The sequence below is a fragment of the Anser anser genome (genome assembly GCF_964211835.1).
Source record: "Anser anser genome assembly, chromosome: 4".
NCBI classification, from domain to species: Eukaryota; Metazoa; Chordata; class Aves; order Anseriformes; family Anatidae; genus Anser; species Anser anser.
Genome location: NC_139724.1, coordinates 44,488,320 through 44,515,801, shown reverse-complemented (window position 1 = coordinate 44,515,801; position 27,482 = coordinate 44,488,320). Strand labels below are relative to the sequence as shown.

The following is a 27,482-nucleotide window of genomic DNA, read 5'->3' as shown; positions in this document are numbered from 1 at the left end:
GCTCAGAGCCAGTTTGCAGCGGTGCACGTGCTCCGGACAGCACATCCCCATGCCAAAGGAGCCAGATGGCCAAGCCGAGCCGCTCCGTGTGTTGTGGGGCAGATCAACTTGTGTTCGCTCTGGTGGTTCACCTCCCTTGCCCGTGCGCTGCTTCTAGCGGCGTATTTTGCACCGTGCCCCGCATTACCTTACATTACACGTATCTTTCAGTGTCTCTAGACAAGGATGTGTTTTCTTTCCCCTCAGGCAAGCCACTGGCTGTATCCTTCTCCTGTTAATAAGACTTTCTTCCCCCTCTGGGTAGAGGTCAGTCTGAAGTGCAGGAAAGAATGATTATGATAACAGGAGGAAACAGGAAGAATCATGCTTTCTTTTCCAATCTGTTTTTTATTATTGTTTTAATGTAAAACATTGTTTCAATTAAATGCTGACCTGTGCAATGGCGTGTGCGTGCACATGCTGAAATTAATTCAGGCTTTGTTTGGAAAGCTGTGACCTCTTTATTCCTGTTCTGGATCAGGGCTGCTGCATTTCAAACCCGCTGCTGATGGCTGAAACTTCACTCGGGTGCTCCTGGCAGCACTGGCAGCACAATGCTCAAGAGTGATCTTCTCTTTGTGCCTTTTTACCTGTTTTTTTTTTCTCAATTTTTTGAAATAAACTTGTTCATGTTAGGAATTCCTCATGTAATGAGAAGAAGATAACCATGAGGCGATTAAAATTCATCAGACGGGCCTTGTGCTAAACTAGTACTTGATGGAACAGTTAGGTACAGAAATGAGGAACAGTGATCAGTTACTTGCTTTCTCTATGCCTTAACTTCATGCTATGCTATTTATTCTTTCATTTTTTCAGATGCGAGTGCCAAATGAATTGACTTCACCAAAACCAAACCGTAGGACTTGGCCCCCAGTACCTGCCTCCCCTCCATGGCATTGCTGCTCTGGCTCTAGAATAACCTGCCCGCTTTGTTATCTGCTTGGATGCAAATTTTAAATCTATGGAGATGAATCTGTGTCTTCTCACTTTTGTTGGCTTAAAATGAACTGTTTTGGAGGAAGGAAGAAGTGGGGGAGGAAGAACCATGAAAATTGTCTGGGTTGTTAAAATGAGTTGTATTTTATGCATGTCCTCTGGTGACCAGATTTTCATTTTCTACTTGGCCTCATGGAATGTTTTTATTTATATATCTTATTAGTTCTGGATGTTCTGCACAAGGGGAAACCTGAATTGCAAACTTTTTTTTTCATTATTGTATTAAGAGCCTGGGTATTGAATGCAGGTGCTCTGACTCTGTCATAATTGGCAGTTTATGGAGAGACACCAGCTGTACCGGTGCACAGGGGAGATATTATATCTCTTCACACGCTGTATATATTGTAGGAAATGCAGAATTCCTGTCATTGTCAGAAACTTTGTATGTCCCCATCTACCAGTGCCTCTGCAGAAAAAAGACAATAATCTGCTGCAAGTTAGAACCACGTCTATTTTCAGAAACAGCTTATCCCTTTTATTGTGCTTTCATGTAGCACTAATTGATGTTTGCTCTGGTTAAATAGAGAAAAGATTTAGCAAATGTTTGTCTTTTTATGGTCATGCAAGGCAAACTGGTGCCGTACTAACTGCCCCAGTTTTTTGTAACACACGTCAGGCTGTGTACTACATGTCTGCGTGTGTACATGTCTGCATGCCTGCATATAGGATTATACTCATCACACATTAATATATCACACATTTCACAGCTCCAAGTCATAGGGCTGGGTTGGAAATAGCAGCAATACAACTCCAAATTGTATTAGACCCTAAAAGGCGTAATTATACAGTGGGAAAAGCATGGTGCTTCTGGGCGTCTTGCACAGCGGGGGCTGTGGTTGCTTGGTCTGAATGCACGGGGCTTGCAGGTGGCACTGCTGGGGCTGCTGTGGGGTGAGTGGGGGCCACCTCTGCAGAGTGTGAAGGACTGGATTTTAGGGAGAAGCTAGGAATTGGCGTTAAGATTCATAAATGGTGTGTGTCAGTGGTTTGGCCAAATGAAAGAGAAGGTCAAAGCTATGCCTGCGTACATCTGGAAAGTGCACTGATGGCTGGAAAGGAAAGAAGAGCCATTCAGAATTGCAGAGGTGTAGAAAAGAGGGAGTGTTTGTTGCATATCAAGAAAAATAATGGTATTTGGCATCCTACCAGGTAGCAAAACAGGATCCCAATGAAAGTAACAGAAATCACATCAGTTGCATTATTTTTTTAAGAGCAGCAAATGGAGGGGAAAACAAAGTCCTAATAAATAGAGGAATGGACACGTTTACGGGTATCTTGCAAGTGTTAAATCAGTACTTGTCTCAAATACTCATTATCCTTCTTCCCAATTTGTCATTTAAAAACGTTTGGATCAGTGTATGGCCATGTGCAGGTTTTGTCCTGTTAGCTTCATCTCAGGAACACAGGGATAGGGCTGTTTTGTTCTGTCTTTTGGAACTGATTTAGTTTATATTCTGTCTGTGGTCATAAGATCCCCTTTTTCTTCCTCTCTCATCAGAAGTGTCTTGCATGTTCCTTGACCTAGTTAAGGCCCGGCGCTGGGACATGCTTTTGACTATCATTTCCTTTCCAACGCTGCTGTGTGTTGTGCACTTTGTGTTTGTGAGAAACAGGATGAAGTCTACATGTTTTTATGGGTTTTGTTTTTAATAGGTTTGTACGCGCTGCGGAGAGCTCTGGGGAAGCGAGCTAACCCCTCAGACAACGAGGTGGCTGGGTCAGTGATGATTGCTTTCAATGACTTCCTGCAAGGGATGAATGATGTCAGGCCCAGCGCCATGAGGGAGGTGGCAGTTGATGTGCCAAAAGTAAGTTATTTTTTGCAGTACACTAGCAACATTGTTAGAGTCACAGTTACGCATTGAAATGTCCTACCAAAAGAGAGTCGTTTTGTAGAGTGGAAGTCTCAAGTTGCCAATAAATGTTGTGCATCATCCTTTTGTTTACATATTTATTTAGTTTGAATTTTGAAAACCCGTTTACAAAAACTTGAGTTTTTAACGCTCTAGAAAGAGTTGGTAGTGCAGAAGCATATGTCCTGATCCATAGTTTTATGTGCTGAGGGGGCAAGCAGTAAAAAGCTTAGGATGTCTGCTCTGAGCAGATCCTGAATAGCTGTATGAGGTGGAGCCTTTTGCAAAGCAGACACAAATTTAAGTAGAAACCAAATGTTAGCATTTGTAATCAAAGTGTATTGAAACGATGCTATGAAGAGTGATTGCTCTGATTTGTGTAAAGCAGTTGAGTAATTTTATGTGCAGTTCCTACTGCTGTGACCTCAACGTCTTCAGTGAGATCACAAGGTTTTAACTGAGGGCAGAGCTGGATGCTGTGGGTAGGTGATCGCTGCCAAGCAGTTACCCATCAGGGACTGTCATTACATGAACATTCATTACATTCTGGCAGTGCCATCTTCAGTCATCATTGCCCCACTGACAACTCTTTCGGTTATGTTATAGTAATTCAGTAACAGACACAACATAAATAGAACTGGGGAGCTGATCTGGTTTAAGAAGACTCTGAACTGGTTTAAGAAGATTGAGCAAAAGAAAATGTTGTATTTGCTCTTACTGGCTCTTGACTCTGCAAGCAGCTGTGCTGGTGTTTCTCAGCAGCTCCCCAACCCCTTGAAGAAAACATTTCTGTCTTACTGCATGATGATGAGTCATCTGGGAATTGGGCTGCACAGCTACAGACCCTCACTCCCAAACTATAGGAATGGGAAATGAAATCTGTGAACAGGATGCTGCACGCAGCCAGCTCGGATGTCACACTTGGCTTGTTAAGAGTCCGTGCTGTGCAGCGAAGTGTTGGGTGGAAATGCCTGTGTCGGCCCCAGACAGCTTTTCCTGGAAATGGTGTAGTGCCATCAGCATCTGCAAGGGTTGGTTAGTTCTGCTGAGAACCAGAGCTACTAATCTCTTGTTGCTTAATTTGCTGCTGTCTCTCGAGCTCATGTCATTATCACTGTGCTGTGCCTTCTGGCCATATCAACCCATTTGGAGCAGGATGGAGTGCTGCTAAACAGGGCAATGATGACATACATAAGTCAGGTCTCAAGGAAATCTATTCTGAATCCAGGTCAACCTGCTATGACAGTTCGCCACTAAACTATCCTGCCAGTGGCTTCCTCAAATGTCATTTACTTTTATTTGTTAAACATCAGCTGAGTCACTGGAATACTACTGAGACTCATTGTTTTGTTGAAGGGAAGGTAACAACATAGTGCAGATTCCTTCTGTGCTTACAGGACAAGTGTTGTAGCAGAGAATGTAGTGCGGTTTCTGTTTCCTTGGATACATTTTTAAGAAGAGTAAGCAAAATTTTATGTTGCATGCTTCTAGTAATGATTCCTAGGTATGTCTTAATCTAATTTTGTAGACTCAGTTTTGCTTCACTAGTCAAGGTTACATGCCTAACTGCTCTGGCTGAAGCCACGTGTTTGACTGATTGCTCTGACACTTGTTAATTGGATATTGAAGTACTTGGTTTCAGTAGAAATCAAGCCTCTAACAGCTAACTGGATGCAGTTGCAGGGCCACTAATTAGTCACAGCATCGCATGTTGGTGGTGCTATGTCCTAGAACACTTCGCTGTTTTGTGTTGTTCACTTGAATGTCTGCAACACGCGCTGGGAAACCTCAGTATTGCTCACTTGCTGTGGAACTGTTGCTTATAGTCCTAATTTCCATAATAAATTCCTCTCTACTAATTTACCTCTCTTTCCACTTATCCACCCAACACTTTCCTAGCTGGCTGTTAACCTGCTGTACTGTGCTATGTTGCGTAGGTGCTCTGCAGTAATTTACACCCACAGGGCTCCCTTATGTAGCCAATCTGTTGTGTTCTTAGCAAACTTTTAAAAATATGATGGGGGGTTGAAGCAAAAGAAAGCATGAATGAGATAGGAGTCCAGCTTTCTTCAAGAAACATGTATGTATATGTATCTGTTTAATGGATCTGCTTGCATAGTATTTTGTGAAGTCATCCTGTATTGATTAACCTTCAGATTTTTTCTTTCCATAAGGATAGGTTTTTATTTGCCTGCGCTCCTTGTCCCAGAACTATCCAGCTAGACGGTTGTATGGGTGGATTTGTTAGAAAATCAGGGATTGCATTCCTTCATCTTTTGAAGTTTGACCTTAATGTTGTTTGTCATCTAAAAAATTTGATCTGAAAATATTTTCAGTCATGAAATAACTGATCAGCTATGGGATTTTTCCCAAATAGCAGACAGAAGTCTGATCTACGTTAATAATATCCTCTGTTTTTTTTTCCATTTGTTATATATACATGATTCACTTGTCAGCCCCCTTGGTGGCTTTTAGGCTATGCAGTTGGTGACAAGTAAATCCACTGATGCGCATGCTGAATTAAGCTGAGACTTCTATGATTTTTAAGTTTCTATTCTTGAGAAGCTGTTATTTTTTCCATTTTTAACTGATTTGAAGTAGCCATATGCAAACTGAATAAGAAGAGTGCAAAGTCACTTAAAGCTACAGGTAAAGGCATTTTGTACAAGTGCTCCATCCCATATTGTCTTGACACCTTTGCCATTTATGTTTTTTGAGGCTGGTGTCACCTGATACTGAATGAAAATAATTACTTGTTTTAATCATGAACTCCAAATTGTTTAGACAACGCAGAGCTTGTTCTCTGAAATCTGCAGAATTTTAAGTAGGCTGTAAAGAAAATGTAATTTTTGAATCAGTCTTCACTTCTTAGGTCCTAGAGTAGAGCGTTAACTGCTTGACTGTTTAGGAGGCTGCTGAGCTAAATCTCCCTCTTGCAGTCTTTTGTTTAAGACCTGGAAAAACCTCTGTTATACATATACTTGGGGTAGTAGCTAAAGAACAAGGATATGTGATAGAAGCGAGTGGTTTGGGTGGCCTTGTGCAAGTCACTTTACTTCTTGGTTTTGGAGGATATGTGCTAACCTTTACAGAACGCTCTGCTGTCTGCTTCTGAAAGGTGCTCTATGGCAAGCTAGTTAGGAATTTTTTGTTACTAACTCACACTTTAGGTGATTCACAACCTGTCGTGTTGCCCTTTGATTGTAAGACCAGTGTTGTTCACACGTTATATGGATAATGAAAGAACTGTCATTGACACATCTTGAGCTCTTTTTTTATTCCAAGGATATTCAAAGTTATGGATGGGGAAAGCAGCCACAAGTGAGTTTGGGGTGGCAGATAAAGCGCAGCTGTGTGCTGGAGGAAGAGGAGCTGCTGAGGTGGAGGTGTCACTGTGTGCTTCTCCCTGTGCTTTCCCTTTCAACATTCCCCTGTCCTTCTGCTTACGTCCAGACTGCCGTGCGCATTGCTGGTGACCAAGACACGTGCAAAACCCTTGTCTGCCCGGTTCCATGTGGGATCTCGTTTTCTGTTTTTACAGAACCTTTCTTGAACTTTGCTATGTGTTACAACCTTTTTAGAAGGCTGCTTTTTTGCAGCAGGGATTTAGGAGAAAGGGGATGCACATTATAAATCAGAAGTTAATATTTCATCGGTTTGGAGAGTTGCGCTGTAGTTGTTCCTCCCTCTCCTATGGGTCTTTCTGAAATTTTTGTAGAGTGCTATGGGTTTTGCTTGCCCGCTTCGTTCCCTTTACTGTAATTCAACACTCAGATTTGTGTCTTTGCAGCCAAAAGGTTCTGGATGAGACATCCTTTGCACGTCTGCTTTATTTCTTTACTGCTGCTGGTGAACAACCTCCAGGGAGTTGCTGTTCTGCATCATATTCTGAGCTCTGTTGACCTAGGGAGAGCTAAAGATTATGGCAGTAATGAAATCTTGGTGTCTTACAGACTGTAGCAGAGCACTGTCTCCGTGTGTGTAAGCTCAGCCCTAAGGCTAGTCTTTGCAACCATTTCCACAGTGACAGAATATCACACTTCATTGCTGTGCTGCGAGACCTTTCCTTTCAGTCGTGTGCAGGTGAAGATGCGTAGCTGGCCGTTCCAGCGTGTGCACCGTAATTTGGGTTAATTGCGGTCAGCAAGTTCCTCAGGATGGTATGCAAAAACAATCCACCTAGTTCTGTCGAGCATATACTGCCTTGTGTGAATCCAACTGAATTCTTCCTTCAGAGTGCATTGTTGGTGGGGGACTGTGGTGTTTTTCCCTACTTTTCTATATCCTTTTAAAATGAGGAGACGAGTACTTTGTTTAGGACTTGACCAGAATGTGAACGTAGTGTGTTATTAGCTATTTTTGCTTTTAATACCACTGCTTTTTTGAACTCTACCCTGCATTATAGAAATTCAAAGTAAGTTGACTGAATTTTTGCCTGGTGAACTATTTTCTTTTATAACTTGTACCTTGCAAGCTCACATTTAGTCGTCCTGTTTGTATGGCCACTTCTGTCACTCTTGTTGATGCTAAATGACATGTAGGGGGTCCTAAAAGTCATTTGAGTAGCACCTCAGAAGGCTTGTGTGATAGTCTGCATATTTGAAATGGGGTGAAAGCAACATGTAGGTGTTTTCTCCCTGGCTTTTTTGTGTGCAAAGTACCACTAATGGATTTTGCCACTGTTGCTGAAAGTTGTAGGAAATTCCTGGTGTCTTAATTCATTTTAAGAAGTTTTTCCTTTGTGTTTGCCAAAATCTCTATGTCTAGATAGAAAGACATTATGATAGGAATGACTATCTCTTATTTTCTATTTATTATCTCTTTTGCATTTATTACCTCTTATTGTGAAAATTTAGGCAGAAAGGGAGGGTTCTTTGCAACTTCAGGCACCTAACTGAGGTGCCTGAGTTAGACATCTCATCATGATGTTTGTTCCCACTGAAGGAAAGAGGGAGAAGCTGGGTGAGGGATGACCACGTATGGGACTTCTGAAAGGCAGCTGATAATCGGGCTGAGTTGCTCTGTGAAGCTCTGTCTCTCTCTCACTCTCAACTGTGTTGGAACCCCAAGGCACTGAGGTCAATTTTAGGTGATATGAATTTGTGCTTCTCTTTTCCTCTTCCCTTCCTCACTGTTGTGGAGTTTCTCACTTAACTGTTTTTGATGAATTCAGACAAATGCTTTTATTTCAAAACTAGAGACTTGTGTGCAGCCCGTTTTCATTCTATTCCTTTAATCTGATTTGCGCAGCTAGTCTTGCTGGTATTACGGAACAGCAACAGAAGGGTGTTGTGTTTGCGTTTTTTTCCCCACAATACTACTTTGACACAGCAATTCAAAAAGCAATATTGGCAGGTTGCAAAAGTTGGCTTTGGGAACTAGCCTGCCACTTTGATAATGCCCCCACTAAAAATCCTAAAATCCTGTCCGCCCTTCTGCTACTGGGTTACTCTGCTGTATCTGATTCAGTCTTCTCTTTGCTCTGACCTTACTGAATTTATTTCATTTCTATTTTAGTGTTGTCCCATTCCCCCCACCCCCCCCACCCCCCAATAAAGGAATTCAACCCTTGGCATAACCCTCTGCACTCAGATCGTTCTCAGTGGGCAGTGGCTATCAGCTCTACATATTTCTTACTTCCTCAGGCTTATAAGGTAATTATTTATTTAAGAACCAAAGAACCAGAAGCTGTTAGTCACTAAGAAGAAATACAAGGATTGTTTCTAGAGTTCCTGTAGCATGTTCCCAGTATGAGAGACAACATGTTCTGCTGGCAGCAGATCAGCAGCTCCTCACCTTCCAGCTAGCCTTTAATCTCAGAGTACTTCTGAGGGGTTGACCCTTATGTGTTGATTTTCTGTGTTTACTCTCCCTTATCTTTGTAATTTTCTTCTATGTCAAAGACTGACAATTGAAGAGAAGTTTTATTTGGTTTGCAGTTTGCTTGTACTTACACAAAAGTGCTTGCACCACTCACAAATGTTCTTTTTCTTCCTCTTCAGTAGTAGACTGAATTGCCTGGTTCAGGGACTTTCCAGTTTGAGTTTCCAGTTTGTTATGGTATTAGGCAAATAGCAATTGGGACGTGCCAGGAGTGATGGCAATTTTCAGAGTCAGGCGAGAGGTGATGCATTGTGTCTTGGTTATACTCTGCCAGCCTTGCAAGTTTAGCTGTCTTTCTGTAGTTGAAGGGTGACTTACATCTTACAAATTTTTGGAAGAGTGTTTTAAGACACCAGATCATTTGATTTAGGTCCATCTTGATATGTTTACTGTTTGAGGTGGACAGGAATAGATGGTGACAGAACAAAGAAAGGGCTGGGGTAAGTTCTTAGGCTTGTGTAGAGATAGAGAAGTGTAGCAGGTTTTAGATCCATCTGCTGTTTTGGATAGAATGCATTGGTGGTTTCCCAATGTGTCACTGATGAGCCTGTCTTGTGTCTTCAGCAGTGCAAATTTAAATGCAGTTGTGTTTGAATGTTATTTATTTCTGTAGATAGTTGTCTGTTTGGTGGCTTGTTTATTTTCAAGCTTCTAGTCAAATCTGTAGTCATATATAAGAGAGGTGATGTTGGCAAGTGGAAGAATTGCCAAAAGTTCAGCTTAGTGGGGTCACGCAGCTGGGACCAGGGCTTTACTCTGCAGCACTAGGTAAAACCTTCTGGGGTTCATTAAGTCTTTGAGGAAGACAACAAAGTAATTTAGAAATTACTGAGAGAGAGAAAACTGAGTCGTGACTCACTAACGATCACAGAAAGTGTTGTTGCCTATATGATCATGCTGTCATTTTATTATTTTTAATTTTTATTAATTTTGTTCCATTGTGTGAGTTCAACAAAATGGTCTGCTTTGCAGGTATCTTGGTCAGACATAGGAGGACTAGAAGATATCAAGCTGAAATTGAAGCAGGCAGTTGAATGGCCGCTCAAACATCCTGAAGCCTTCATCCGAATGGGGATTCAGCCTCCAAAAGGCGTACTGCTTTATGGACCTCCTGGATGCTCAAAAACAATGATAGCAAAAGCTTTGGCTCATGAAAGTGGCCTCAACTTCTTGGCAGTGAAGGTAGGCCATTTAATCTTATGGTTTCTTAACTCTGAGATAACAGTTGACAGTTTACCAATTTTCAGTGCTAGAATCCAGTGGCTCCTGGCATTTCTGATAATTACCTCTGCTAGAGAAAAATCCCTTGTAAATATCAAATGAGGTTTGTGTTTTCTTGTGAAGAGGACTACTTTCTTCCTGTACACTTGTTTTTTTATTTTTATTATTTTTTTTAATGAGAGGGGTAAGCCATACAGAGGCATTTAAATGCTTCTCTTATTCTGGTGAAAAATATTAATTATTAGCATTATTTTAAAAGCTTTTTTTTAATGGAAACAAATTCTTAAAACAATGGTAGCAAAATGCAACTTTGGATAGTGGATAGATATTCTTGCTACAATAATTGCTGGCATGGAAATAATACCATCTCAACTCTTACATTCCTTTTTATTCCTTAAGAATAGTTGCTTTCTTTGTCTTACTACTCGTGTTATATTATAGATTTTTCTTGCCCTATTAGTCTTTTTTCAGGGGAAATCATTCTATTCCATTATTTCTTAGAAAGTTTGCAAAATCAGTTATATCTGGAGTACTCTTGGATAAGTGGTATGTTCTCTCAGCATTAAGAAACACAGAGAAATTGCCTATGAAATTGATTGCTGCGGGTCATATGGAAAATACATGAATGGAAGTTATTAAATAATACTGTGGAGCTTCAGCGCATAGGAGGGAAAAAAGATAGTAGAGCGATTCCACATGGGGTAGTCTTGCAGCTGTGTCAGAATGTTAATGAAGTGCAAGAAAAAACATTTGTTTAAGTATTTTTCTTTTAAAAGTATCTCCTCCTCAACAGTGCGATCACGTACTCTTTTCTGTTGACCATCTCTTCCCTCACAAAGCTCTCTGTGTTGCTAGTTCCTGCGCGGCTTCCTCCTCTGCCTGTCCTTTCAGTTGCATTGTGAATGTAGCTCTGGAAGCAGAGGCGGTTGCGCTGACCCTGCAGCCAGCAGCCCTGCGCTGCCTCTGCCTCCTGGTGCTGCAGACAGGCCTCTGGGTCATGGTCACACCAACAAGAGCAGCCTTGGAAACCTCAGCCTTTAAGAAACGCTAGCTTTCCTGCCTCTTCCCTGAAGACAAAGTCGGTCTTTGTACTCCAGTTACTGGTAAACAAGGTAACCTTTTCCTCCTGCACCGCTTAAGGAAACATTCTTTCTTTGTTTTGCCCAAAGCACTGAGGGCTGAAAGGGGAGGAAATAAAAGTCTTGATCTGAAAAACAAAAACCAAAACCAAACAAAATAAACAACAACAAAAAAAAAAAACACCACCAAAAAAAACAGTTACAACTAAGTGTTGGCACTATGTTGGCACTATTCATCAGTCTAACTTAATCGCTGAAAATAGCTGATGCAGCTGTATCATCCATACATAAAAGATTGGGAAGGTGCACTGATATGAAATACTTTTATACAGCAATGCAGCGTTTCTTTAGGGTGCAAACCCCCATCCCTGATGAGCTGCATCAGAAAGGGCTGGCTCGGGGAAAGTGCCTTTTATTCCCTGTCGGCTTAAATCCCTAGGCCTGGAGCTGGTCGAATATTCAATGTACAGATGTTCTAAGAGGCACATCTCTGGAGTGTATCCAGCCTTGGATATGTTGACTCCAGGAAGGGAACACAGCCCACTTTCCCTAACTTCACGTTTGCTTCCTGGACAGAAAAGGGAACATTCATCATGTACTAAATGTGTTAAACATCATTGTCTGTAGCACTTCTTAAAGCACAACAGGCATGAATTCATTTCCACTGCATGTATTCCTGCAATAAATCCAAAATAGATGAATATGATTTTGAGAGAGAGAGAGAATTTTTCTTCCTAGCTAGCGGTTCTGTTAATTTTCCCTTTCTCTGCATTGTGTCTCAAATATCCATCTCTGGAACTGATATCAGGCTCTTTGAAATGGAAGCCTGTTTGTGATAATTTACTTTTCAGACCTGCATTTTCCTTCCAGTCGGTCCTGCCCTAAATAAGCAATCCTGATGAAAAGTGTCTGCCATACAGCCAGTAGGACATGTGTGCTCTCGCAGTATAGCTCAGGGGGCCCAGGTTCTTGGTCCGTGGCAGGGACACGATGTGGGCAGGAGGCTTTGCTCTGGCGATGGGTCTGAGTCCATGGCTGGATGCCACCTCTCTCCCCTGTGTCTGAAACCTGAGAGGGAACTGCTTACTTGGTTCAGTGATTTTTTTGGAAGGTGGCCCCACTATGCACACCACGTTTAAGCTATGTGGACACAGTAAGTCCGTCCCTTTCCAGAAGGGGTGACAGCGCTCACCTCGACTGGTTGTGCCACTGGGGTGCAGCTGGCATCCCCCTGGCTCCGGGAGGGCTTTGCGCTCCTTGTCCAGATGTGTCTGTGCAATGTCTCTCCAGCTTGGCCAGCTGCCCCTGTTAAATAAGGTACTTTGTCTGGCATGTCTGTAATCTCCTAAAACGTGATGTTTCCATATGTCTTAGGAGCAGATGGCTGTCACAATGCCATATGAGACGTGGTCAAACAGCGTGCGTCTGACTTCTCTCTAACCCAGTCTGGGAGATAGGCAAAGTCTAGATGTAATTTCTGGGCAGAGGAGACGAAGAAAATAATGTGATAACAGATGTTTGACGTTGCATCCTGTTCTCTCCTAAAATCTATTGTGAAGTTTGAATGGTTAGTATTACAATGAACGTGCCCTTTTGTAAACATGCTCTTTGATATCTGGCCAAAACCTTTTTATAGCTGTATTTTCATCAAGATCGGTGACCTTTCGCTTTTCCAGAGAAAAGCGGTTGTTTTGCTTGTTTGTTTTTACAAAGCAATCTTGCATATAATTCCTAAGGGGAATCATGTATTTTTATTCCTTTACTGGACTGTCGTTCTTTGTCTCCCTTACAGCATATCTGCTAAATTTATTGGGAGGGAGGTTTTCAACTGCTTTGCAGGAGATGGCTCATTCTGTTCCTTCCTATCACCCCTTTGTCTATATCTCTCATAGCACTGAGGCTTTTCCAGGGGTTTAGTGATCATCTTGATACTTTTTTCCCCAAAATCTGTTATCAAAAGACAGCTGAATTGTTCTCAACTTCTTGGGAGTTTGTGGTGTTTTGCAGTCATGGAGATAAGCAAATAGGAGACTGGATGAAGGAGTGAACTAAGATAATTTTTTCATTCTTTGGTGGTTGAACATCACTCTTAACTTATTGACAATTTCTGATCTGACTGAATTCTTATTCATATCAGCTGTCCATGCACTCTTGTCCTTCTTCATGCTCCTCTTGTGCAGGCCCAAAAGCTTGTAATTTTCCTCAGAGATGTAGTTTGTGTCTTTCACCAACGGGAAAATAAAATTGTACGCAGATATTAGACCAATAAATATTAATAGGATGGGGGATGTGATTTTCAACTTCTGCCAGGCTGATGACACCTCTTTGTTATATATAACTACATGTGACATTTTTGCTTTAGATGTGATCTAATTTTCTGAAATTGAATATTACTGCATTGCTTCTCTGATTTTTCTGCTTCATTTCACTGTTTACTTGGTGATTCTCTCTCTGTACTTTTTGACAGTTCCTGCACTTAGGGTCAGCTATAGCTGGCTGCTTTTTAGAGAAGTATGTTGATTAGATCTGGGATTTTAAGGTGACACTGTAAGAGTATTTTGGGGAGGAAACTTCCATATCTTGCTGTATTCCATAGATTGGGAAACAATGATGATAATTTTATCAGCATTTGTCTTGCATCTTTGTTTGTTTAGATTTTGCTATGGCTGACCTCTTGGATTTTTTTATTTTTAGGAAATCCTATATCATTATGTTGTGATAAGAATCTAATGAATATTACATTTCTTCATGGATTTTCTGTAAGCCTTCTGGGAGACAACTTGCAGAGAGACAATTTCTGATTATTTTTTTTTTCTCTCCGTTGTTATGATATTTATGTGATTAACTTTACTAACAACAATGCCATTGTACTTTTTTGTATTAACCTGAAGCTTGCTCTTATATTGTAAGGCTGATGAGGCACCGCTGCAGCACCTACCCAGATAAATTCCATCAGCCAGGTACAAGCTGTTCTTTGGCTGCCAGTCCCAAAAGGGCCATGGGGATTGGAAAATCCTTTTGCCCCTTTTGTTGCCCAAGATGCAGTGTACTAGAAGGGATATTTGTTGGTGATGGTATCCGGCATTACCTTGTACTTAGTCAGAGGGAGACTTTCTGCTAATATCAGGAGGCTTTTGCTCAGGGTTGTATCAACAAAGGATTTTGAGTTCTGCTTTCTGTCCAACAAGCAGATTACCCGAGTTTACAAAATAAATACCAAGAAAAATTATGCAACTTGTATATGTTTGTAATGGTTTTAGGAGCATCATTTTTCCTCTTGCTGCTCAGTGCTTCTTAATATTTTGCTCTTTCAAGACAAAACTAAAGCAAAAACTCATTTAGTGATACTGACAGAAAAACAGCTTAGACATACAGAAAATTAAGATTTCCAAAAGTTAAATCTCTTGGAATTCAGCTCTATAAGTGAGGCACAATAATTGTTGTAAACATGAAAGCAATATTTAAAAAAAACAACAACAAAACAAAACATGGTGGTAAGTAACATTTAAGGATGTTAACAGCAAGCAAGTGATATGTACTGTACTGCTCTAAAGTATTAGTTGTGTTTGTTAGGAGCTCCAACTGTGATAGACAAAAATAAAAAGGTTAGAAATTATTCCCAGCATTTTACTTTCCGTTACTTAAGAGTTTGGGCCGAAGGCATCTTTTCTTTTCTTCAATTAGCAGTAATTACAAAAATATACACTCTTCTCGGAGCTCTGACTTCACCTTGGCTTGATTTAACTTCCTGTATCACCCTGCAGATGCTTTTGTACCACTCCCCGTGCTTGACATGTGCTTAAGTTTAGTTTGTCATCTGGGTCAATTACGTCAAAATATTTTCCAATTGAAGTTTCCTCTGCTTCTCCCTTCAGCTCTTGGCTGGGGCAGTTAAAACAGATTAATGAGGCTTGGAAAGGCTGCCTGCTTTGCTTTGTGAAGAACTGTCACTGAATTTTGGGAAGATAGTTTAGCCTTCTGACAGGGATTTCTGCGAGCAGAAGCATGAAATAAGAAAGCTGGGTGGTTGTGACTGGCTGAGAGATGTGTATAAGATTAAAAAGGAAGAAGCGTTGTGGTTTTATGGGAAACTGGCAAACGTTCGATAACATTTGCAAATTTTATTTGCATATATTTATATTTGTGTAGTAACACATTTACAGCAACATGCTAGTTAATTAGCACACAATGAGACAACATATTTTGAAAATGCTCTAATATTTAACATTTTTCACAAGGGAGAGCGATTGGAGATACTTTATGAACACTGTTGATGCTCAGGCTATCTGCATGTTTTACTCAGCTGAAAATAAGGCGTTCCTCCATTCTTACCCTAAGCTTTCCAACAGTGAACGTGCAGACAGAAAATGATTTGGAAATAATCTCCCATCTCAGTTTCCTTCTCCCTTCTCAATTACCTTGCAAGATTAATGAATGTAGCTTCCCCCTCTTGAAGTTGCCTGGTTTGTCAGCAGTCGGGATGTGGCAAAATGGCAGTCATGGGATCGGGCGCTGCTGGAGCAGTGAAGTATGGCTCTGGGTATGTTTTGCAGCACGGACGGCTGATTTCCTGCCTTTTTTTCACTGTATTGCTGTTGATCCCACGTGGATGGTGCCCTCCTGGTAACAAGCCTGGTCCTAAACAGAGTAGTGGATGGCGGCCTTTGGGCCTGAGGGCTGGCGCTGTAGGAAAATGCGGTGCTGAATAGGAAGGGGCGCTGAAAATCTGTGTTGGACATGAGTGACTTGCAAAGGGGCCTTTGGGGTGGGTGGGATGGGGTGCTGTTGGGTCTGTTTCAACTCTGCCGCGACACAATTTCTCCTCTGACTTGATACCGCGGTGCCGGTGCCCACGCCGAGTCCTGACAAATCATCATGGCGGCTGTGCCCAACAGGGCCCTCTCCAAATGTGCCATGAATTTTATTCAGTGTTTCCTGTCAGTTCACTGCACACTACAAATCCTGGCTTTGCTGTTACATGAAGAAGCCCAGACAGGTTGTTGCTAAAGTTTGCTGGTCAAGACAGAAGGCAAACAAGTCGATAAAGGAAAGTGCCTTAGGAGTTTGATGGCGCTGCTGTTAGAAACTTAATTGCAAGGACCACAGTTCACAATTTTTTGCCAGCCTATTCCCAGAGATATTTTGAGCCCACAAGCACCTGTCTAATTTGAAGTTTTTAAAACACAGACAGGTGCCAACAAGTTTTTTTAAGGTCCTTTGGTATGCAGGGCAGAGGGAGAGGAAGTGATTAAAACGGTGAGTGCGCTGAGCCTGGGGTTTACAGGCTGCTGAGAGTCTGAGCGATGCAGTTTAAGTCATTAAACAGCATTAAAGAGAAGAAGGAGGCTTTATTCTTAGCAAGCAAATATACTGCATTTTATTACTAAATGTTTGTCTAAAATGCAGCTTAACCAAGATAACTAATTTCTGAATTCTTCCAAATGAGTTGCTGATGTGACAGTAGGTCATCTCACTTGCATCATCATGAAACTGGGGAGGGGGAAGCTGCAATGTTGCATCTAACTCCATGAAGGCTGTACTGCTGGTGGCTGGGATCACGCTTTGCTCATCTGAGCTGGCTGTCGGCGCTACTCTGGCAGGCTGAGAAATTAGCACATCAGAGTGATGTGGATCGCATCTGCAAGGTAGATGTCTGTCTGTCCAAATCAGTTAGTGTGAATGTCTAACTCAGATGCAGATGTCTGCATGTGGGCAAATAAACCTTGCCCTAGGTGTGCATTTTAAGCAGTTGAGAACTGCTTTGACATGAAGCTTTATTTTTTTTTGAGGTTCACTGTGCAGAGCTCTGTTTCTATATACTTAATTTGAAATTAAACATAAATTATTCAACTGATATTTTAATGTCTGTTTAATAATTTCTACAAGCATAACTACATAACTTACCTGATTGTCACAACAGGTTAAAAAAAAACAGAGAGGAAAGTCACTGATTAAGTTTCTTATCAGTTGAAAGGCATTACCCTAGTATTTTCAGGTGGAAAAAATCCCCAAGTGGCTTTAAGCACTGATTAGAAAAATTACTGATACTCTCTGATACTCTTTAACTTCAGGGATACCAGATGTTGCCCTTGCAGTTTAAAAATACTGAGAACTTCTGTCATAACAGTGTGTACATAAGCTTATCTCGTGTTGCAGCCTGTGTGCAGAGGTTTTATCTTTTGAGCAGTTAGTCTTTCAAGAGTGTATTCTGATCATATTTAAAATGTAAGGATGTTTTTCTTTTATATATATAAATATATATTTATATATTATAATATATAAAAAGGGTTACCAATTTATATATATAAAAAGGGTTACCAATATAAGAGAAAAATCAACACCCAGTCCAGAAGATAAACACGTGGGAGGTGTCATGACAGAAGGGGAATGCATCTTATAAAGGAGGATGGGATAGTCTTTCAACAGAGCATGCATGGAAACTACTCTCTCTATTTTGAGGCTGAATAAACAAAACTCAGCAGTATGCAGCGTGCCTGAATTGGCAGATTTTATACTATTTCTCTGGGTTGTAGCTCACAAATGGTATGCTTATATGCATGGCTAAGCTACAGCTACTTCTGCCAATTTCCTCCTCCAAATCTTTTGCTGGTTTTGGAGTCACTGTGCAAATGACCAGAAGGAACAGGTTTTATTTCTTCACATCCTTTCATACGGAGGATTCCTTCTTGCAGAAGAGAGCAGAGCTATGCATCATTAAACTGTACCATTTGTTAGTAGCACCTCTAGGTCAGTATATCAACAGCTGTAAACAGCTTTTAAAGGAATCATTATGGTCACCTCCAGGCCAAAAATGATGTTTCACCAACTGTCAATTTGCTGAATAAGTGCGGTTCATGTCATTTGATTTTTTTAAAGCAATAGAAAAGCATTGAAAAATAATAATAATAAAAAATCTCCTGGCATTTCTTGAATGGTCTCCAACTTCTAAACGAGTTTCCTGAAAAGAGAAGGTGAACTTTCAGAAAATTGGAAGCAGTGCTTAGCTGTCAGCCAGCAGCTTGGTGATGGCAACTGGGCTGCTTGGTGTACAGACTGATCTCTGGGAAGAGCGGCCAGCAATCTCAGCTAAAGGACAACCTGTTTTCACACAGGGTAAGGCAGACGTTCAGCTTGGCTTGGACCAGAGCTAACCCAGTTCAGTTCCTACATCCAGCTTCTTTGAACGTTTCTAGTTTTTGTGTTGTGGTTTTAAGTGTTTGCATTTGATGAAACGTATACCAATTCCTCTTCTTTGGTGTGCTCTTTCTTTCACTTTGGAGTCTTTTCCTTTTATTGCCGTGTATAATAGGAGTTCCAAGCTGCTTGTAATAAAAGACATGTTTCTGAACGACAGTTCTGGTATTGTTGGTGAGTGGTAAACTATGAGACCTTCTTCAAATCAACTTTGATGAAAATTCTCCATAGGGAGGCACAGGTCATTAATACATAGTGGTCTTTCACCCGGAGTTGCTGCTTAATGAAGAGAAAAATAGAGAAAAACTTCATGTTAAAGCTTACAGCAAAACCATGCATTCAAAATAATTCTCTTTGGAAACATTTTAAACAGTACGTATTGCTTTGATGTTGCCTTGATCATATTTTAATGCGTAATTAAAAATAAAACTCCATGCATCTGAAATTATATTGTACCTTAAAGCACAAAGGGAGTAGTTTTGGTTTTAAGTATTTTTTGCTCAGACAAAAGAAGAGAAAATGTCAGACTATTTGATGTTGTTTGTCATACTAGAGGAGTACACTGTTGGCTCTGATGTATATGATGTTGGCTTCCATGAGAATACTGATGTGGATGAAGACAGTTTGTGGGAATAAGGGCATGAGAGAGAAGCTCCAAGAAAAAGGTAGTAGGAGAAATCTGTAATCATGGGTAGAATCTGCAGAGGTTTGACAAAAAGCTAGACAGAAAGTGAAAGCTGCTGTCTTGTTACTTCGGCAGTTGCTGGGCCCACTCTATCACATTTCTCATCTGCAATGAACATGATGAATGGCAAGGGCCCAGGGCAGCTGGATGCTGTCTATTCGAGGCTACAAGCCTGTTCTGCACAAACGGCTGCTTGCTCCTCATCTTTGATGTTCACGGTGAATATAAGAAAAGGCCTTGCATTACTCTCTCACCTTCTTACCTTGTTTTTTTCCTTTTCTTCTTCTTTCCTGAGTTATGTATCTGAACAGTTCTGTTTCTATGCAGGCGTCCAGTAGACTTTGAAGTTGTTGAAAGCCTACTGGTGACATTTTAACTTTAGCTACTGCAGCAGTTGTTTTAAGGATGGATGTGGAAGGTAGCAGCACTTGTATCATTTCTGTTTCCTACTGGCAAGGCATACGGTACTCTTCTTCAGCCCTTACACAGTTGGCTTTACCTGTATGGTATGCTACAGCTGGCTGCTGCTGTATCTCACCTGGCCCTATGGTAACGGCCAACACTAAAAAATAAAATAAAATAAAAAATAATAATGTGGCCTAGCCAGTATGCTTTGCTGATACCACATAACTTATGCTTTTCTTATTACAGTATATATCTATTCCCAAACATTTGCAGAGGTGCCTTCCAGTGGTGCCAGTGTCAGGATAAAGTCAGTGCGCCAACTTACTGCAAGGTTGAAAATGAGAGTGGAGAGGGGAGGCTGCAAAAAAACCAGTGTGCTACATTTTCGGAGTAAAGAATCTGTGTTCTGCCCACCTGGGTACAAAGACCAGGTGGTCCTGCTGGAAGAGGGGTTGCGCCAGAAGCTCTGTCACTGCTGGTATATGTCTGCCACACATTCCTGGTTCCAGCATAACTGCTGTTTGACGCTGCCTTACTGCTCAGAGCAGAGCATTGCCCGAAGGTGCTCATAGCACTGAAGCACAGGAAGGTTGTGCAGTTTTCCAGCTGTGAAGGATGTTGTTTCTGCTGGTGAAATTATGAGGGCACCTGTTCCCTGGAAAACAGACCAAAGCCACTGGCTCGTTTTGTTCAGGGCAGTGGATAATCATCACTGGTCATGGCTGTAGGTCAATGTTGATGCAAACCAGGCTGAAGTCAATGAGTCATTACCAATCCCATGAGAATCTTAGCCTCATTAAGAAGCGTTATTTTAGCAGCCTGTCCTACGGGATACAGCAAAACAGAAAATGCTCTGAGAATTCTCCATTGTTTTGCTTTTTGTAATTGTAAGTACTTGCTCAAGACTTCAGCACTGACCCTGTGGTCTCCGGTCTTTTCCTGGTGGACAGGGCTGTGAGTATAAACAGGCACCGCAGCAGCTGGCACTAATAATTGTGCTTGGCAGAGAGGAGGAGGAATGCAAATCAGTGAAGACACTGAACAGCTTTCTCGCTGGGAATGGAGTGCCTCATAGATGGGTTTCAGGTGTGCAGCTATGGCAGCTGCTCCTCTCTGGACCTGCAGGCTGTCTGATTCAAAAAAGTGCTGTTAAACGTGGTTTTAAGTCACTGCTTCAGTGCTTGGCTAGGTAGGATGCATGTTGAGTGTACAAGTAAATGCTTTTCTGTAAATCATCTTTTTGGCTGACTTGCAGCCCCCTTGTTGCTGTTGCTGATCCAACAACTCCTGAGAACCCCCAAGTGTTTATTTTTTTGATTAATGCTGTTTCTCATTAAAGTACTAGGTAAGCATTATAGTAAGAGGATTAACCTACAGGCATAGTTACTTGCATGTGCTGTGCTATAAATGGAAGAAAACTTGGTATAGGTGGAAGGTAAGCTGAAAAATGCACAAGTAAGACTTTTGCAAGTGGCAAATTGTCAAAATTCCTTGTAAGTTTATCAGTAAGGTGACACTAGCAGATTTTGACAGTCATTTGGGATGTAAATATAATATGTATTTAAAACGTTTTTTTCTTTATTTTACAGGGACCTGAGCTGATGAATAAATATGTTGGTGAGTCTGAACGAGCAGTGAGAGAGGTGAGAAAGTGCAAGCTATACATGATGTTCACTTTTCTTGGCGTTCAAATTCTTCTGTGCTTATAAGGTTATCTTTAAATTTTGCAAAAAAATCTTTTGATTTAAGTTTTTTAAATGACCAAACAATAACCAGAAGGGATCTTTGTGCTGTTTAACTTAATGCTGCACTGGCCTAGTGATGCCCATCAAATTAGGGATCCTGTAGCAATTTTCACTATAAGCCTGTGTTATGCAGGATCAGGAATAGCTAATAAAAGATCTGTTTTTAAAACAAATGACCACAAAGCTTATGTCTGTTCTTTGTTGTTCTGTAGCTTTTGAGGTGTGCAGGGGGTGATAGCAGTATGTAAAAAAAAAAAAATTCAGCGCCTTAAAACTGAGTGCTTCATTGTTGTTTTTCTAGATCTTTAGGAAAGCCAGAGCGGTGTCTCCTTCAATTCTTTTCTTTGATGAAATAGATGCGTTGGCAGTTGAAAGGGGAAGGTAAGTAATCCTGCTACAAAAATCACAGACATTATTCTCTGATAATTTACTTGTACATTGTGCAATCACAAGTATATTGTCTTTCTAGAATTATTTTATTAAATAAATTCATTCCACATGCAGAAGAGTAACATTTGTGACTTAAGTATAAGCATATTTCACTTGGCATAAACAGGTAAGTTGGTGGAGTTCATCCTTTCTCATGTCATTAGCAGGAAGGATTCTACTGGTTCTCATGCCCTTTGGCTCTTTTTTGTGGTTTTAACTTGCGTTTCTTTCCAGTAACTAACTCCTTTCTTTTCCCAGGGTTGTTGCACTGTCCTAATATAGTGCCTCCATCAAGCAAAGCAAATGATCATATGCTATATAACTCTGGGATTTCCAAAGAGACTACTCGTATGCTTAAATTTAAACTTACATTGAAGCATTTTGCTAGACAGGGAAAAACTTCATGAAAAAAATTAGGAGCGCTTATGTCCTTTTATGTGTTACCTTAAAATGGGATTCTTGTGCAAGCAGCTAACAGTCTTCTTACAATATCCTGCTTTTTGTTGATTATGAGAGGTGTTAAGCTTTTGTCTGAGGCAGTATTATAGCAGGTTTTATTTGCTGCTGTGGCATTTAAGATTTGACAAGCTATGGAAGTAGTCTTTCTTGGGGGACACTTTTTTCATAAAATACTTTTTCTGGTGAACAACTACGTATTTTTTTCTGTTTTGTTTGATTTGCATGAAGAACTATGACATACATGCATGTAGAAAGTATTTATCTAGTTTAAAGGAGCATCAGTTTTCCATCATGTTTCTGGAAAAGAAGCTACCTTGGCATCCACACAGATCCGTTTGTATTGTGAAGGGGCCATTTGTATCTGCAAAAATGGGTTAAAGACATCAGTCATTCTGATGGTTCAGCAACTAGAATTGTTTACTTAAAAGGAGATGTCGTCTTGTGTAGCATAGAGCTGCCCTGTGAAACTACTAAGAAAATGAAAACATTCTCTGTCGAAACTGCAAAAGCTGATATAAGACGTCCCCATCAGCATCCTTCTCATATGCAGTGTATGCAACTGTGACATTGGTAAACTTCCTAGAAACGCTAGCCACCCTGTGGTATTCACTGAAACACCTGCCTGCTTTTCACAATAGAGAAGTTGCAAAAATGTGTGCTGGAATCAAGCCAATAGGAAAAAAAATTCCCTCTGCTGCAATGCTCATGTGTTTAGTTTTCAGAAACACTGCTTCATCAAGATAAAACCTTCTGGAAGAATTAAGACATAGTATGTTTTAATCAGCCTTTTCACCCCATGCCCTAAAGGCATTGAGCTTGTTTATTTGTTTTATTCTTTTAGGGGGTAAATAACCCAATTTTACCTTACCTGGAACTGTCTGTGGGGGGTAGTAGGCCTGGCACAGCTTGCTGAAGAATGTGGTATGACCTGCTGCAGTCATGTTGCACTGGAGACATCTGGTTTTGGAGCTTTAAAAAGAACAGGGTGGGACACACAAATATTTCATTGTCAAATCTGAACCAGATGGGAGGTAAAATATGTAGCAGAGTTCTCATAAAATTCATCTGAAATTAAATGGTGTAGGAAACCAGACAAGGCACTTATTAGAAATGGCCTTTTTTTACAGGCTGACTTTGCACAGTAGGAATTTGCAAATGCATTAGAGATGCTAACGATTTGTGGCCTCTGGAGATCCATTTCCTGTACTATTACTAACCATACTGAAGTTTTCAAGGAAACACCTGTTTATATTGTCTCCCTGTTCCCTCTGTTGGTTGAATTGGTTTTCTCCATCTTGGCAGTGAAAAACTGGGATACAACTTTGGAAAAGTATTACCTCTTAGTTTAAATCCTACTTAGGATTCTGTGGGCTGTGGGTCTTGTGCAGAAAATGCACTGCATCCCAGAACTTCCTGGGTAGGTACCCTCTCCTGATCCTCACAGGATGTGTCCAGAGATACAGAAAAGCATAAACTGTTAAGCTGTGGGAGTAGTTGTATGCACGGTTCAGATCTGATATACAGATGTGGAATAACATTGAGTAATTGCTTATACTCTTCAGAGCACTTTGCCAAATATTCATTAACCCATTATTACTTGTTTAGATTTGACTAAAGCTTGTGGGTTTAAAACATAAACGTTTTGCTCCCAACCCTCTATAGAGATCACTAAACAATTCCATCTCATCAGCAGATGCAAATTAATATCAGGTAGATCAAGAAAGCTGAGGAATCTTCTTGTTTGCACCATGATGTGCAATGTCTCTTTTGCATCATGTGGCAGAGTCTCTGTCACTGCACAAGCCATTGCAAACACTGTAGGTGCATTCAGATCTGCCACAGTGTCTTACTTGTTTTTCAGTCCCAAGCCATAATTCCTTAATTTTAATACAACATCTAACACTCTACCTAATATATCCAAGACCTCTCGGAAGATTTTTCACTCTGGTTTACGTAGAGGTATTAGAGGAAGCTTAAAGAGAATGGACCAACAGTGAGGAAAAAGGAAGACATTTACTGTAACTGATTCTAAAGAAGAAATGATAAACCTACTGATGAAAAAATGGGGAGAAAGTAGAGGTACGCAATGAATTTAGAGTAGGAAAAATGATTACATTAAGACAGGAAAAACCTCTGAAAATTAGGAAGAGTTCAGATGGTGAATTCTCTTTCACTGTGAATTGGTCCTATGGGAGAAGCTCAGCAACCTACCACTTGACATGCTTCAAACAAAACTGACGTTTCATGGGTTAACGTGCGGCGAGGAGCAGTCTTGTGCTGGGAGAGGTGAGCTACATGATGCACGAAATCTTTTCCACTGTCCTGTAAATTTTTCCTGTGGCTGTAACTAGTGATAGGTTCCATGAGCTGGTGACGACTTTTTTTTTCCTTACTTTTGCAAGCTGATGTTACAACTCTTTGGAGGAGAGACTGTGCTGAAGGGAGACTCGCAGGGCTGGTCCAGATACAGCAGCACACGGGGAGGAATGTTTGCCTCTCAGTAATCCCTTCCCCGCTCAGAGCTCGAGACTCTTAACAAATTGCACAGCTGCGAAGAATTATGGGTATTTGTTATTCCTTGCTATCCTGACCATGTAAAACCTAATTCTTCTGGCCATTAGAGGTTGCCAAGAGGGAAATGGCTTGGTAATTAGACTTGAAAGTGATGAATGAACATGGCTCTGTGTAAATGCAGCACAGACAGTCTGTTTGCTGAGCTTAAGAAATCTATGTGCTTTGGAAATGGGACATTGTTTATACAAGTAGGATTTTTAGGATTTTTGGGCAATGGACGTGTTTGTTCCTTTTCTTGTTTTTCAGAAGCAAAAAAAAAAAATTCCTCTTTAACTGCAAATCTTTGTAATGTAAGATGGGAAATGTAGGCAGATGTGATACTGCTAAATACAGTTTTCCAAGGTGGAAAATAAAGGACAAGGGACAAAGATCAGTACCTTGCATTTGATTAGTGAAGGCCAAAACAAGTTGGTAGATGAACAATACTAACCTTTTTTGGAGTGAAGGTAGAAATGACAAAGTCAGAGGGCTTTGGTACCAACCCACTGAAACTACAATATGGTGATGCTCTTCCAGGGATGTCTGTTATCATGTATGATGGGGTACAGTGGAGTGGGGGCATGGCTACATTCCGAAGCCACAAATTAAAATGCTCAAAATGTCTGAAAGAGGTACTGTTTTCACTTCAGGTGTTAAAATATTTGCCATCTGAATTTTTGAGGCACACAGGCTTCTAGGTGAAGCTATAAAGAATGGCAGCTTCTCTTCTGTAGTATGGCAACTGTACTTCTAACAGGGACTGTGATAAATTTTCGGATTTTAAACCGAGATGTTTGTCTTTCTGGAGTATTATAGCACATATTTACACTGTACGCTTGAACATACAGTCACACTTTTGTATCTATGCAAATTTTCTTGTGTAATTGGCAGCCTCCCTCATGGGAGAGGTGAAGTCTATGGGCTGGACTCTGCAGGGATACAGCAAAATGGTATTAGATAGGCTACAGGTTCTCAGCAGAAAACCGCTTGTGCATTTGATAAATCACCAGCAGAAGAGCTGAAGGAGGTATTGTCACCCTGACATTACGTATGCAAAGGCCAAAGGATATGAGCAAAGAGTAGATGGAAGAAATGCAGTTTTCCTGTGCCGTACTTGAGTTGTGATGGACCTGATGCTAGCAACTGGCTATGTCAGGCAGGGAGCTTGATCTTCTGACTTACGTTGGCACTGGTTGTCCCTGAATCAGGGACCACCAGCTGATTCCTGGCAATACCACCTTTGTTTGGATATGATGGAGAGTTGAGGCACTGGAAAATTTGTGATTGTGGTCTGAGTTCTATAAGGTACTTGGTATCCAAAAAAAAATATTGTCTGGGGAAAAAAGCTGTAAAAAAGCTACTTTAGGCCTTCACAAATGGTGAAGAAGTAAAGTTTTGAAATAACTGAATTGCACAGTAAAGCTTGTGATTTGTTTTGGAATAGCAGTTTTAACAGATACCATTACCCATATGTTATGTATATGTGATAAATATCTGCACCCCTTTATTGTTGAAGCAAACTCATGAAGATTCTTGTCCAGCAAAAAAAAATAATCCTTTATCACAATGTGTTTTAAATCCGTGTTTCTTTCTGTGTGTAATATATATATATATATTTGTAATTTTGCCAGCCTTTGTTGTAATTTTGACATTTGAAGCTTTGTGCCCAGTTAAGTCAGTAAGACTTGCATTGGCATCAGTGGAAGCAGGACTGGATCTACAAATCTTTTTCTTGCAATCATTCAGATGCATGGATAATATTTACAGGATTTAGAGGAACTAATCAAGTCCATTAAGTAGGTAAGCGTGTTCTGCAGTGCCCAGAAGGGCTGTGGCAAGGCTGACCTGCAGCAAGGTGCTTCAACCAAAGACATGAATTTGAGCCTTTTGTCTGGATTCCTGACAGAGGCTCAGTTGAAATAGATACCAGGACTAAAGGGATCAGAAGTGGCCATAAGCGGTGGCCACTTCGCTTCCTGGTGTGGTGTTGGCTGTGGCTATGTTCAGCTTGCCCATGCAATGGGCCCAGCAAGCAGGCTACAACTGCTGGCAGGGTTAGGACTATAATTATTGAATGCCTTTTTAAATGAAATCAAAGGAGAACATAATTGTCATTAAAACTTATAAATGAAACTTATTCCAGGTGAATGTAAGCCTCTCATATTTAAATACTGTTATAATGAAACGAAATCCAGTCTAGTTACTTACTTCTAGGTCTGTAACGCTTCCAATTTAAACTGTTCTAGCTTCCCTGGTAGACGTGATTGATTACAGTTTTCAACTTGATTAACTTCCAGGAATGCACAGAAGAGAAATGTTGAGGGAAACGGAAAGAAAGAAAATGGGAAATATACTGTGTATCAGGTGCATGTTTTTTTTTAAGGTGGCGACTGTTAAAAGAATAAGAGAGCTCTAGATGTCAGCATCGTCCTGTTTCAGCTGGATGGTGCCGGTGCCAGATGAAGGCAAGGCCCCGTGTCCATCTTTCATAGACGTGTGTCTGGTTGCAGGCAGATGGGAACGGGCCATGGATCGCCGTCTAGTACTTAAGGATTTGGTAATGTGCTTAAGGAAAGCCCTCTGGAAGACAGCCTGTCGCTTCCAAATCCATCGCAGACTGGCTCCTCTTCTCCTTTAATTGTGTTGCCTTTTTCTGGACCTACTTCACAAACTTCTGGAAGCTGCAGTAATAAGAAATTTGGGCAAAAGAGGCTGCTTGTATGAACATGGAGATTAATTAGGATGTAGCTAAAGCAGTCTGGCCACTTGTTATAAAGTCACCTCCTGACAGCTGAGCACTATTTCCAGTTTTCACAAAGCTCATGTTCTCTTTTCAGGAAGCTTGTGTAGACATTGCAGGTCAGTCAAGGAATAAGAATTCTTTTATATTTCAGTGCTTTTCTAAAGCTTTAACGACCAAATGACATGAAGCACACCATTT

The 27,482-nt window shown here is 40.8% G+C and overlaps 1 protein-coding gene across 1 annotated transcript in view; it reads left to right on the top strand.

The window, feature by feature from the left end:
- Positions 1-27,482, top strand: part of AFG2A (AFG2 AAA ATPase homolog A) — a 191,193-nt gene that overhangs the window by 21,944 nt on the left and 141,767 nt on the right. The window contains exons 9-12 of the mRNA XM_083833773.1: positions 2,689-2,843; positions 9,744-9,953; positions 20,945-20,998; positions 21,402-21,481. Coding sequence (XP_083689899.1) covers positions 2,689-2,843; positions 9,744-9,953; positions 20,945-20,998; positions 21,402-21,481 — 499 coding nt within the window. The remainder of the gene's footprint in view (positions 1-2,688; positions 2,844-9,743; positions 9,954-20,944; positions 20,999-21,401; positions 21,482-27,482) is intronic.